The sequence below is a fragment of the Arachis ipaensis genome, chromosome B10 (assembly GCF_000816755.2).
Source record: "Arachis ipaensis cultivar K30076 chromosome B10, Araip1.1, whole genome shotgun sequence".
Taxonomy (NCBI): Eukaryota; Viridiplantae; Streptophyta; class Magnoliopsida; order Fabales; family Fabaceae; genus Arachis; species Arachis ipaensis.
The window spans coordinates 111170425-111185238 of NC_029794.2; the positions used below are offsets into that span (position 1 = coordinate 111170425).

At 38.5% G+C, this 14814-nt stretch overlaps 2 protein-coding genes across 2 annotated transcripts; both read right to left on the reverse strand.

Annotated features, from left to right (window-relative positions):
• On the reverse strand, positions 1579-10314 carry LOC110268459. Its single transcript, XM_021114640.1, has 4 exons — positions 10234-10314; positions 10026-10085; positions 9283-9526; positions 1579-2186 (listed from the first exon to the last, which is right to left on the reverse strand). Exons 1-4 carry the CDS (start codon positions 10312-10314, stop codon positions 1579-1581), a joined length of 993 nt encoding a protein of 330 aa, XP_020970299.1.
• On the reverse strand, positions 11186-14194 carry LOC107623603 (probable monogalactosyldiacylglycerol synthase, chloroplastic). Its single transcript, XM_016325934.2, has 8 exons — positions 13450-14194; positions 13171-13343; positions 12722-12883; positions 12493-12634; positions 12191-12415; positions 11983-12045; positions 11821-11895; positions 11186-11707 (listed from the first exon to the last, which is right to left on the reverse strand). The coding sequence occupies exons 1-8, from the start codon at positions 13960-13962 to the stop codon at positions 11471-11473; spliced, it is 1590 nt and encodes a 529-aa protein (XP_016181420.1). The 5' UTR covers positions 13963-14194; the 3' UTR covers positions 11186-11470.

Genomic DNA, 14814 nt, shown 5'->3' on the forward strand with positions numbered 1-14814 from the left:
TGATAACAAATTTCTTTTTTATAAATAAGTGCATTATAAATAAGTTTTTTTATAAATAATTTTTTTATAAATTATTGTTAAAGTTTTAAAGGTCTAGTTTTCACTTAATTTGGACTCGGTATAATTATGGTCCGAAAATATTTAGGTTTCATTGGGTTTAAGACTAGATTAGGATCTAAAAAATAGACTCAATGTATATTTAAGGCTGAATCTAGATTAAAACAAATCCGATTTCACCCAACCTATATACACCCTTAATTTGTGTTTCATGATTATTATCTTCCCAAAATACTATTTCGTGATTATTATGCTTGGTGAGGGTAAGCATGAAATGCTGGAAGAGCTCTTTTCTGAAGAAAAGGGGAAAGAGGCCTGAGGTGGAACTTAAAAGATTTAAAGCGAGATATAAGTCACATTTGGTAATTTTTCATAAATTAAGTTCATTAATTTGTGTGACTAAATCAGTTCATGACGTGTGCTTTTTCTCTTGCACTTAGTTCTTCAGTGTAAGTAACTAAAGGAGTTCTAAGATCAGGTTCAAGGCATTTGAAAAAGCTGATGAAAGTATAATCTTTGTAAATTTTTTATATGATTTTTGGGGCAAATCACATAACTAAGCCAATGGGAGCAGAATATTACACAAATCAGCCAAATCGAAAACTGGTTCATGAATCAACCAAACCACATTTTTATGTAGTTCGAACTAGGTCAATTCGAACTTGAAATACATGTAATTCGAATCACCTTGATTCGAATTACACACACACGCACACACTCACTAATTCGAATCTACCTAATTCGAATTACACTTTGAATAATTCGAATCAGGTAGATTCGAATTACACTTTTGCACGAAACCCGAAGTAGTTCGAATCTGGTTGATTCGAATTACTCACTTTTTGCCTCTAGTAGTAATTCGAATGGGGTTGATTCGAATTACACTGGATTCAGCTATAAAAGGAGTTCGAACCCACCTCATTCGAATCACTTTTCCATTCTTAAACCCCACCGAATTCCAGAGAAAACGACCCAGATTCGCTCTGACAAAGGCTCGAGCAGGATACTAAGCCGATGGGGGACGATCCGGAAAGACTATATCGTTTGGATGGAGTTGCTCATATAGCCGGGGTCATCAACGACGAGGTTAGTATTTAGAAAAATTTTTCTATGCGGTATATTTTAGTGGTTTTGCATGTGGTTTATGTGAGTGGTTTTGCTTGTGGTTTTGTTGGTAGTTTATGTTAGTGGTTTATGTTAGCGGTATTGTTAGTGGTTTATTTTAGTGGTTTTGTTTGCGGTTTTGTTGGTGGTTTATGTTAGTGGTATTCGATGTGGTTTTGTTAGTGGTTTTGCATGTGGTTTATGTTAGTGATTTTGCATTTTGGTTATGTTAGTGATTTTGCATGTGGTTCATTTTAGTGGTTTTGTTTGTGGTTTACTTAGTGGTTTATGTTAGTGGTTTTGTTAGTGGTTTTGTTAGTGGTTTCGAAAGTAGTTTATGTTAGTGGTTTTGGAGACGGAGGTCGCCAGACACGTATGTGGTCCATTGTACCGTTTGACCTCCCAAATGCCCTTGCGCTACCGGAGACTAAGACGAATCAACCATGTGCACCCATTCCCAAACTCAGAACACTTCCCAACATACCGATGATAGTCAGACTCCACCACCTTGTACTGTACCCCGCGTCGGATGCTGTATGTCTTCACACTTAACACGGCCTCATTTTTATCCTGAAATTGCTGACCAACCTGAAACTCTGTAAGACCTGCAGACCCTTCGGCATCTCTAGCACCAAATCTAGCAGGCTCCCAGGAACCCCTTTCCTGCCTCATGGAATCCAAGTCCAAAGAGGAAAAGTGCGGAGGGTACTGCTGTGTGCCAGAGCTAGAACCACGTCCCGCCCCAGCAGGCTCACTCGCTCCAATATCATCGCCGTTGTCATCAACAATGATATCCGGCTCCACATCATCATCGTCTAGATCATTCAACAATGCATCTCCAAGACCAACCGGTGCAGCACACTGTAAAGAGGTCGGCACAAAATCCCCTACTCCAACCTCCCCGCCTCCACTATAGTTGAGATCAATAGCGAACGAATGGTACGCGACAGGCTGGACCGGAGGTTCATACACAGGAACGGAGAAAGATGCACCAGCAGGTCTGGAGCTAGAACTGGCTAACGTGCCTACAGTGGGAGTATTCCGGTTCGAACCCCCAGAGCTGGATACCACATCAACCAACTTCGCCAACAGTTCAGGTGTCCTAATGATGCGTGAGCATCTTTCCTATCTTTTCCTAGTGAATTTGCATCTAAATTGTTGAATTTAATTAAGAATTAATTATATTTTAGCCACTATGGATGCTATTTTGAGTTTTGTACAATACTGTTTATTTTAGGTAGCATTTGGCAGAATTTGATGGAGTTTCTGCAGAGAAAGAGAAGAAGCCAAGGAGATGACCAGCGAATACCGACGCGGACGCATGGCTCACGTGACCGCGCGGAATGGAGGAAATCGCAATGACGCGATCGCGTGTCTGACGCGATCGCGTGGACTGGAATCTGCACAAATGACGCGAACGCGTGGACGACGCGGACGCGTCACATGCACCATGTGCAGAAAATGCAAAAAAACGCTGGGGGCAATTTCTGGGCTGTTTTAACTCAATTTTCAGCCCCGAAAACATAGATTAGAAGCTGCAGAATGGACAGAACAAGTGGTCCCCACCCATCAACTGAAGATCTGTTAATTAATTCAAATTTAAATTCAAATCTTAAATTAGGAAAAGATATTATTTTAAGTTTAATTTTAAATATTAGATTTTAAATTTTTTAGGATTAGTTATAAAAAGGGATCTGATGCCATTAGATTGTAACACTGTACATTTTACCTGAATCCTTATTTTCTCTTTTCCATGAGCAACTAAACCTCCACTGTTAAGGTTAGGAGCTCTGTCTATTTCTATGGATTAATTTTATTGCTTGTACTATTTTAATTTATGTGTGGATTTATAATTTAAGAATTGTTTTCGCTCTTTATTTTATGAATTTGGGTGGAACAGAAGTATGACCCTCTTTCTATTTGAGTTCTTGTAAAACTTGGAAAAGCTCTTTACCTGAACAACAGTTTGAAAACTATTTCTCCTAAATTTTAATTATCTAAATTTAATAAGATACGTGACATATAATCCTTTTTCCTCTTGGATAATTAGAGTTTTTGTGGCATATAAACTAGAAATTGATTATCACCCTCTAATTGGAATTAATTGACCAAGGAATTGGCAGTTAATAAATTTTAGGGGAGACTAGAAAGGTCTAAGGAATTAGGGTCTAGTCACATACAGTTTGCCATAAATTAAATCCTACATAATTAAATTAGTTAGTAAGAAAAGTTAATCCGGAAAATAGATAACTCTGAAACCTTAACTATCTTCTCCATATATTATTCCCATCTTAATTACTTGCCTTTCTTCAATATTTTTGATATTGTTTAATGTCTTTTATATTGCATCTCAACACTATTTTCTATCTATCTAACTAATCATATCAAATGCTATTGTTGCTTAATCCATCAATTCTCGTGGGATCGACCCTTACTCACGTAAGGTATTACTTGGTACGACCCGGTGCACTTGTCGGTTAGTAAGTGTGGTTATAAAATACCACACCAAGTTTTTGGCGCCGTTGCCGGAGATTGATTGCGATTAACAACTATTAGTTGTTTGATTGCTTAGATTAGGCATTTTAATTTTTATAGGCGACGTTTACAACAAGCAAGACTTTGCAAGGCTGCAGAATCCACTATGACAAATAATAATGTTAATGCCAATGTGGTAAATCCGAATGGGGATGATCAACAGAGGAGAGTGCTTGGCTCTTATTCTGCCCCTACTGCGGATCTTTCTGGAAAAAGTATTGTGGTACCTCCTATAAATGCAAACAACTTTGAGTTGAAGCCACAATTGGTCACCTTGGTGCAACAGAATTGCCAGTATCATGGACTTCCTCATGAAGATCCAAATCAGTTCATATCTGATTTTCTGCAGATATGTGATACTGTGAAGACAATGAGGTAAATCCAAAGGTGTACAGACTCATGCTTTTCCCGTTTGCTTTGAGGGATAAAGCAAAGCTATGGCTAGATTCCCAGCCAAAGGAGAGTCTGAATACTTGGAAAAAGGTCGTTACTGAATTTCTCACCAAATTTTTCCCACCAAAGAAGCTGACTAAGCTTAGGTTGGAGGTTCAGACTTTCAGACAGAAGGAGGGTGAAACTCTTTATGAAGCTTGGGAGAGATACAAGCTACTGACTAGGCAATGCCCTCCAGACATGTTCTCCAAATGGACCCAACTGGATATCTTTTATGAAGGCTTGGGTGAGATGTCCAAGATGAGCTTAGATACTTCTGCAGGCAGTTCATTGCACAAGAAGAAGACACCAGAGGAGACTATTGAGCTGATTGAATTAGTTGCAAGCAACCAATATCTCTACTCATCTAACAAGAATCCTGTGAACTCTGAGACCTCTCAAAAGAGAGGTGTGTTGGAAGTAGAAGCTGTTAATGCTCTTCTTGCTCAGAACAAGCTTATGTCTCAGCAGATAAATCTACTTACTCAACAGATGGGTGGCATGCAAGTCTCAGCTATCAACACTCAAAATCCACCCCAAGATACCTCATATGACATGACAGGTAACTTTATGCAAAATGATAATTATGATTATGCTCAACCCTCTTATGAACAGGTGAATTACATGGGGAGTGGCCCTAGGAATCCCAACAATGATCCATATTCTAAGACATACAACCAGGGATGGAGAAATCACCCAAACTTTGGATGGAGGGACCAACCTCAGAGATCTCAGAACTTCAACAATAGTTCTCAGGGCAGTCTCCAGCAGAGCAATGATTTGGAAGCAATATTGATAGGTTTTAGACAGGAAACCAGAGCATCCATCAAGAACCTGGAGATTCAAATGGGTCAATTAGCCACAAAGGTTAATGAACTTGATCAGAGGACCACTAATAGCCTTCCTGGTAATACAATTCCAAATCCAAAAGAGGAATGCAAGGCTATCACCGTAATAAGTGAACAAGTGGCAAGTACGGAAGCACAAGTTATACAGGAAACCAGAGCCTCTATTAGAAACTTAGAGGTGCTAGTGGGCCAACTGAGCAAGCAAATACTTGAGAAGTCTGCAAGTACATTTCAAGAGGATACAGTGGTGAACTCAGGAGAAGATTGCAAGGCTATTCAATTGAGAAGTGGTAAAGTAGCTGGCTCTGAGACCAAGGCCAATGAAGAGCTAGTTGAAAAGGAAGCTCCAGATGAGAAGAAGGAAGAAGTAGAGCACGCCTCTCCAAAGCGTGCAGACAACCCATTCCCAAACTCTCTTGACACTTATCCTACACTGCCAAAGGCACAGGGGAGGATGAGAATGCCTCTATAATTCTAGGAAGACCATTTCTAGCCACTGGAAGAGCTCTGATTGATGTAGAAGTGGGTGAATTAGTGCTTAGAGTGCATAATGAGCAACTGATCTTTCATGTCTTCAAAGATGTACATTCAACAGGTGAAGAAGAGAGGTGCATGCAGGCTGAGCTTATTGATCCAAACCTTCAAAAAACCCCTGATGATGCACAGCAGAATTTGCAACTCAAACCTCCTGTGGTGACAACCGAAAAAATTTCGCCTGACATCAAACCTAAGTTTGGTGTTGAAACTGCATCATCCACCAAGGAGGAGGTCCCCAAAAAGAAAAAAATACCCAGAGGATGGAGAAACAAAAAGATCCCCACTGAAGGTTTCTCCCCAGGAATGAAGGTGGTGTTGACCAGCAATCCAGCATGGGTTTATACAGTAATCAAAATCCTCTCTCTAGAGCATATTGAGCTACGTTATGGAGACACAGGAAAGAAGTTCAAAGTAAGGGGTGAAGAGCTGAGCCCCTATGATCCTCCTCCTTAGAGGAGCTGACCGTCAAGCTAGTGACGATAAAGAAGCGCTTGTCGGGAGGCAACCCAATAATTTCGTATCCTTCGCTATTTTTCGTAGTAGTTTTTCTTAGCTATTTTATTTTTATTGAGTTCTTACTAATTTTCTGATCATGCAGCTATGTTCTTCCAGGAACCGAACACCTCAAGCTATATTTCAAAAAAAAAAAAGCACCCGACGCGCCAACGTCGCTGACGCGAACGCGTCATCTAGGGGTGCGAGAAAAAATAAAAAGTTACAGAGAGTTGCGCGGGAGTGGCGCCAGAATGGAGCCTTTCGCACAAACGATCCCACGCGATCGCGTACCTCACGCGTTCGCGTCGTTTGTGATTTTCTTCATTCACGCGGTCGCGTCACCGACGCGATCGCGTGACCTGCAAATTCGACGTAAAAGAGCGTTTGGGCAGAGAGTTGTGCCAGCTTGGGGAAAGAAGTGTGCTAAAAGCACAAATTTGGTCACGCGGACGCGTGACTGACGCGTTCGCGTCAGTTGCATACATGGCCATCCACGCGGACGCGTGCCTGACGCTAACGCGTCATTATGAAGAATGCGCAACGCACGCGATCGCGTCATTGACGCGAATGCGTCGCTTGCGCCGCCCAGTTTTCTCTTTCTCTCTCTCCCGATCCTAATTCTCTCTTATTTTCTTATCCTTTTATTTTTTCTTTCATTTTAATATTTGTCTCTTCTATTTTCAGTTCTTATTTGCTTGACGACAAGCAAACCTTTAAGTTTGGTGTTGACGTTGTGCTTATAGGTTTTCTAGTACAAAAGGGAGGTGAATCATCTTCGCGAAGGAGCACAACCTGAAGAATAAAGCGACCGCTAGGATAATTAAGGTGGTTGAGTTCCTTTCATTTTTTATTCATTCCCTCTTTTTCTATGTTATGTTCCAGTTTTCTGTTATTTTGCTTTGTTTGTTGCATGATCCTTTATTAGTTAGAATCCTAGGACTAGTTAGTTTTTCTATTGCTTTAATTCTGAAAAGATGTCTCATGTATTACTCACTGAGCTTAAATAATAGTCTCATTTACTTAAATGTGGTGGTATTTTCTGTGATTCTGAATGCATGACATGAACAGTGCATATTTTTTGATAGTGAAGTTTATGAATGTTAAAATTGTTGCCTCTTGAAAGAATGATGAAAAAGAAAAATGTTATTGATAATCTGAAAAATCATAAAATTGATTCTTGAAGCAAGAAAAAGCAGTGAAAAACACAAAGCTTGCGAAAAAAATTAATAAAAAAAAGAAAAAGAAAAAGCAAGCAGAAAAAGCCAATAACCCTTTAAACTAAAAGGCAAAGGGTAAAAAGGATCCAAGACTTTGAGCATTAATGGATAGGAGGGCCCTAAGGAATAAAATCCTGGCCTAAGCGGCTAAATCAAGCTGTCCCTAACCATGTGCTTGTGGCGTGAAGGTGTCAAGTGAAAAGCTTGAGACTGAACGGTTAAAGTCGTGATCCAAAGCAAAAAGAGTGTGCTTAAGAACTCTGGGCACCTCTAACTGGGGACTCTAGCAAAGCTGAGTCACAATCTGAAAAGGTTCACCCAGTTACGTGTCTGTGGCATTTATGTATCCGGTGGTAATACTGGAAAACAAAATGCTTAAGGTCACAGCCAAGACTCATAAAGTAGCTGTGTTCAAGAATCAACATACTAAACAAGGAGAGTCAATAACACTATCTGAATTCTGAGTTCCTATGGATGCCAATCATTCTGAACTTCAAAGGATAAAGTGAGATGCCAAAACTATTCAGGATTGCAGTTGTAAACCCCACTATAAGAAGAGACATGGGCTTAATCGAACTTTCATTCTCATGCAAATTCACATCCTAAGCTTATATTAGTTTTTGGTTGCTTGAGGATAAGCAACAGTTTAAGTTTGGTGTTGTGATGCGTGAGCATCTTTCCTATCTTTTCCTAGTGAATTTGCATCTAAATTGTTGAATTTAATTAAGAATTAATTATATTTTAGCCACTATGGATGCTATTTTGAGTTTTGTACAATACTGTTTATTTTAGGTAGCATTTGGCGGAATTTGATGGAGTTTCTGCAGAGAAAGAGAAGAAGCCAAGGAGATGACCAGCGAATACCGACGCGGACGCATGGCTCACGCGACCGCGCGGAATGGAGGAAATCGCAATGACGCGATCGCGTGTTTGACGCGATCGCGTGGACTGGAATCTGCACAAATGACGCGAACGCGTGGACGACGCGGACGCGTCACATGCGCCATGTGCAGAAAATGCAAAAAAACGCTGGGGGCGATTTCTGGGCTGTTTTAACTCAATTTTCAGCCCCGAAAACACAGATTAGAAGCTGCAGAATGGACAGAACAAGTGGTCCCCACCCATCAACTGAAGATTTGTTAATTAATTCAAATTTAAATTCAAATCTTAAATTAGGAAAAGATATTATTTTAAGTTTAATTTTAAATATTAGATTTTAAATTTATTAGGATTAGTTATAAAAAGGGATCTGATGCCATTAGATTGTAACATTGTACATTTTACCTGAATCCTTATTTTCTCTTTTCCATGAGCAACTAAACCTCCACTGTTAAGGTTAGGAGCTCTGTCTATTTCTATGGATTAATTTTATTGCTTGTACTATTTTAATTTATGTGTGAATTTATAATTTAAGAATTGTTTTCGCTCTTTATTTTATGAATTTGGGTGGAACAGAAGTATGACCCTCTTTCTATTTGAGTTCTTGTAAAACTTGGAAAAGCTCTTTACCTGAACAACAGCTTGAAAACTATTTCTCCTAAATTTTAATTATCTGAATTTAATAAGATACGTGACATATAATCCTTTTTCCTCTAGGATAATTAGAGTTTTTGTGGCATATAAACTAGAAATTGATTATCACCCTCTAATTGGAATTAATTGACCAAGGAATTGGCAGTTAATAAATTTTAGGGGAGACTAGGAAGGTCTAAGGAATTAGGGTCTAGTCACATACAGTTTGCCATAAATTAAATCCTACATAATTAAATTAGTTAGTAAGAAAAGTTAATCCGGAAAAATAGGTAACTCTGAAACCTTAACTATCTTCTCCATATATTATTCCCATCTTAATTACTTGCCTTTCTTCAATATTTTTGATATTGTTTAATGTCTTTTATATTGCATCTCAACACTATTTTCTGTCTGTCTAACTAATCCTATCAAACGCTATTGTTACTTAATCCATCAATCCTCGTGGGATCGACCCTTACTCACGTAAGGTATTACTTGGTACGACCCGGTGCACTTGCCGGTTAGTAAGTGTGGTTGTAAAATACCGCACCACCTAACTTCAGGAAACTGCAGGCGACAATGAAACATGGCCTGCAAGTCCTCATCACTCCCGATCGTGAAACAATCGTACTTCACGATTTCCTTCAGCACCGAGATTGGAATGCGATAGAAAAACTTCTTAACCCGCTTCACCCCATGCAGACCAAGTTTCTGTAGCACAGAATTACCAAGGTCATCGTAGCTCGTCGTAGGCCTCACGAAAATACTGAGAGGATCCTTATCGGTGAACTTCACACCAGATCATGTTTTCCTCTTAATCGTTCCTCTGTGGTGAACCAACACTACAAAACTCTCCTCATTAGTCATTTTCCCACTTTAATGAGATCAATTCACGTTCACACTATATATATACACTTCTGGGCCTTTATAATTCGAACCAGCCTAATTCGAACTAGACATTGTGTAATTCGAATCAGCCTGTTTCGAACTACTTGGGTTTGCATGTTTGGGTGTAATTCGAATCAGGTGGATTCGAATTAGTGTGTGTGTGAGTTTTGTGTATAATTCGAATCATCATGATTCGAATTATGTGAAAATCGAGTTCGAATTTAGTTGGTTCGAACTACATATAAACATGCATTGGTTGATTCATGAACCAGATTCTGGTTCGACGAATTTGTGTAAAAATTTCTTCACCTTGACTTATTTGAGTGTTTTTCCCTGATTTTTGCGTAAACCTACATATCCAATTTTTGGAAGTGAAATGGGTAAATAGACTAGAGATTACCATTAGAAACACTCCATGGTAAGTGATGGCAAATGGCTGTTTATACTCTATGAAAATCCTCTGCAACAAAGTATCACAATCTTATCATGAGTAATAGTATCACCTGTTAGATATTTTTAACTTCTCTAATGAAAACAAAGAGCTAATGCAGTCAAAGTTTGAGCATGATTTAAAGATTAAAAAAAAGGAAGAATATGAAGAGTCAGACCTGATTTATTTCCGCAGAGGTGACCCATATTACTACAAAGGCTCCAATGAGCCCCAATCCCTCATGATACCCACAATCCATTATCTCAAAGTACTGACTACTGATATTAAAGTAACATAAGCTACAAAATTCATCATATTCCTTTTATCAGGACAAAAGATATTAAACGCTATTACTGTTTTAGTTTTATTTTAGGTAATATGTTTGACCAATTCTCAGAGACCATTTTAGATGTCAAAAGCTCAATTTAATCTTCTCTCGGTTGTTTTGCTTGCGGGTTAACTTTAAGGAACGCGGTGAGTCTTTACGTTCCTTTCAGGCTTACTCTTAGCAAACCTTGAAGTCTATCGAAGGTTACTTGAGCAGGCTGTTAAACTACTTACGATGAAGTCCCACATCGCAGTGAGTAACAACGAGACCTCCAGAGTTTAATATAAAAGAAAGGTTTTGGGACTAAACAAATCATACCTTTCTCGGCCTTTTGGCTAAGATCAAGTGTAGTATCTGTTCATATCAGTTTAATATCTGATATGTGGGCCATTGGCTCACACGATATTAAATTTATTTTTTGAGGGGGAGGAGTCATTACAGTAGCTTGCTACTGGGCTTCTTGAGCGTCGCCGATGCGTTGCACTATTGCAAGGGCCTGGCGCACCCTACTAATTTAGTGTGAAAATTTTGTTTGGCACAACTTGGCCTTGGATGTTTTTCGAAATTAATTATAGTTAATTATAAAATGAAAAATAGAGTTCAAAAAGATCTGAGTATGGGGTAGTTCTTGGTTTCGATACCAGGGAAAAAAATATTAGAAGGTTGCATGTGCTAAACTCCAAAACCGCAGAGAAAGTTATATCTAATTAGAAGAAAAAGAAAATTGGCCACAATGCCAAAAATTCTTGTTGGATGTTTTATATGCAATAAGTGGAGGTTTTATTCTCTGTTTCTCTTTTTCATTTCAACTTGTAAGTTACGATATTTTCCTGTTGCGACTGAGACAGACGTCGTCACATCGAGCTGTGTTCTTGAACCAATAGCACCACACATACAATCAGGGAAACTAAATAAATTATCGTTGTTGTGGCATGTATCTATCTATGTAGCAATATGCCATCTAAAATATTTTTACATTGAATATTCATGAACCCACAATGTGACGTTCAAAACTATGAATTTATTTTTAAATTAGCATTCTAAACAATGATACAAATATATGAGGATTGGATAAGAGTGTTGATACTTAAGGGGTAAATGAGTAGTGTGGCAAAGAACTTCTTTGCCTCACAAGTTCATCAAGGTCATGAACAATCTTGAACACAGCATCAGGCCGTGCAAACATCAACGCGTTTTGAGACATAGTTTTTAGTTCTTCTGCTTTTGGACCGAACCACTCAGCTACAATTTTAGCTATCTTCTTCGGAGATTTTGAGAACTTGCCGAATCCATTTTCAACTACGTAGGGTACATTCCCAGCTTCCTACAATATCAAAGTCAATGTCAAATTTGTTTTTAACCAAAGAATTTAGATGGCTTGAAACATTAAGTTATATAGAAGCAGAAGGTTGGAAAATGGTGGCAGAAACAATATACCTGGCCAGCAATATAACCATTCAAAATGATAGGGAGGCCTCGGATCATGGCCTCGGCAATTGTCCCCGGGCCGGCCTACGTGGGAGAAAAATTTCATTAGTTGGGGTCGCGTTGAGGTAGCGAAACACATCAATAATCGCAAGCAGAACATGACATACATACCTTTGTAATGATGCAATCACAAGCTCCCATGCATTCCTCCATTTTGCTGACAAATCCCTTTACCTGAAAATGCATAAAAATAGAACAATTCTAAACTAGATACATAACTTCACAAACATGTAACTTGTAAACGACATATGAATATTTTAGATTTCTAGGCACACAAACAGTCACACACATTAATTCAAGATCTACAAGGAATGAATACCTGCACAGGAACCTTCCAATTAATTGAAGCCAATTTGTCAGCAAGCTTCTGATTACGTCCACAAATAACAAGTATTTGACCAATGGGAGCCTCACTGCTCTTATCATACAACATATCTCCAAGTGCCTTAGCAGTAGCCTCAATGGGACCCATACCTTCACCTCCCCCCATTAGTAGTACAGCAGGAAGATCCTCATCCATGCTTAAGGCTTTCCTAAGTTCATCCTACAACCAATATAACCTGATGAAAATAGCGAAATCAATAATAATGATTCCTACAAGGACAAAAGAACTTGACAAACCTTTGATTGAACAGGCTTAACAAAGGAAGGTCGAACTGGTAGACCGAAAATCTTTATCTGTGATTGCTGGAGTCCAGCTTTGAGCGCCCTTTTCGCAAGGTCTGTGGTCGGACAATAGCATCGAGTTACAAGCTTATGAAACCTGGATATTCAGGAAATAATAACATAACATGTCAAAACAAGATTACTAATATGGTTCTATGGCAAATGATAAAATTAGAAAACTCACCAAGTAGGATGGCAAGTACTTAAATCTGTGACAACCGTTGTAAAGATAATCTTGTTTAAAAGACCCTTTGCTCTCAAAATTCGAAGAGGAACATGTTGCATCAATGGGTGAACACTGATTATTATATCTGGCTGATATTTCATTAGCCCCTTGGCAACCTCACTGAAAGAAGATAGGATGTTCAATACTGACGACTTATTCTACACAACATATAATTAACAACATCTACATCATAAAATCCAACCAAATGGGAGTTGTTCCTGATTTTGAAGCAGAAACACCGTGAACTATGAACAAAATTACCATACTATCTCTTCTTCCTACAGTTAGTTTTAGCAAGCCCCTCTTTTATATACAAATGCTTTCTTGCTTTGTGGTTGTCAATGGATATATCAGAAAAGAAATACCAAGACCAAGGGATATTTATCTAAAAGCAACCATAGTCTCACCGAGCTATAAATGTTGAAGTTGCAGCAAAATTTGACTGGTGCACCACACGCGGAGCAGTTCCATAATAGGTCATTTTCCACAATGATCCATGTTTCACCAGAAAGCTATATGTCCGAGGAAGTTGATTGAATGGCCAAGGGGTGTGCTCAGTCCACAAGTCAACAACAAAAACCTGCAACATGAAGCTCCACACTCAGAACATAATAAACAAACAACAAAACAAAATCAGACATTAAAACAAACAGATGATGTGCAAAAACTGACAAACAGAAAGAAACCTGGTATTGGTCCCCAAATTCTTCATGGAAAGCTGCCCTTATAGCTTCTGCAGAAGCTCTGTGACCCCCACCAGTGTCACTCATCAAAATCAAAACCTTTTTTGGCTTCTGAGGATCAACACCACTCAATGTCCCTCTATCGTCCTGAATAACATCACACTCATCAAGAGTATTACCATTGTTACAGTGATTGTTATCCCCAGAATCAAGGCTGGGAGAATCAAATCCAATTGGCAATTTCTGAGTGTGGAACCTAATAGCTGTGTTGAAATCATTACAAAACCTCCTGAAATTCAAATTCGAATCCCCTCTGCCTCCAAGTTTCAAGCTAAGAGAAGCAGCAGAACACACACTTTGCTTTGTGACATTGAAGTGCAAGTAATTTGATAAAGCTAAAGCGCAATTATCAGAGCCAAAGGTGAAGAAACTGGAATCAAAGGCAAATCGACCAATATGGGATACAAAATCATGGACAAGACCATGTTCTTGTTGAACACTCGCTGAATGAAACATGGTTTTTGTTCCGAGGTTACAACTACCATATGAATAAGCCAATAAAACACCAAAAACTAATAAATATAGTAGCAAGTAGAGAGAGTTGACATGAGAAACACCACCATTACCACCACCAACAACAACCACAACGTGTGTTAACCATTTACAACATAGAAAGTGCGTGTGTGTGTGTGTGTGGAGGTCAAAGTCAGAGGGAGGGTCAAAGAGATTGAAGAAGTAACAGTGTAAAGAGCAAAGGAAGAGAGGCTATGTTACATTCGCGTGACACCGGCCTAGATTTATGGGCCCACAAAGTTCGTTTATATATCCAAGTGGCCAATACATGAATGACACGTGTACATGTGTATCAAGCGTTTATTGGCATTTGGAATATCTATCTCTCTTAGGAATTTGTCTATCCACAACCTTTGTCGTTTCCCACCACAGCCCATGTTTTTGGGTATTCAACAATTTAATTTCTCATGCATGTTCTTTTCATTGACACTTTAACAACTCATTTTTAAGTATTTATTAATGTTCTGATTTTGGTTCATGTTTCTTTTCAATGCTTCATTATGCATGTGGTTGTTCTTGGTATATATATTGTTTCAAATTCTTTTTGTTGAAACTAATAAACACAACTATTCTTAAAAAGATAATAAGATTGACTAATAGTTTAAACTTCCCACATGATTTCTTAAAAATAACAGCCAAGAGTGTTTAAATTTTAGATAAAGATGAATTTTATTGTTATAGAGTCTTTTTGTTGTGAGCACTTTTGAGTGTCAATTCTTTTTTTCTAAACATGTTCAATTTGTCTTCTAAATTACCATAAAATCGTTGCTACTAGGATATTTTTATTAAATTCTT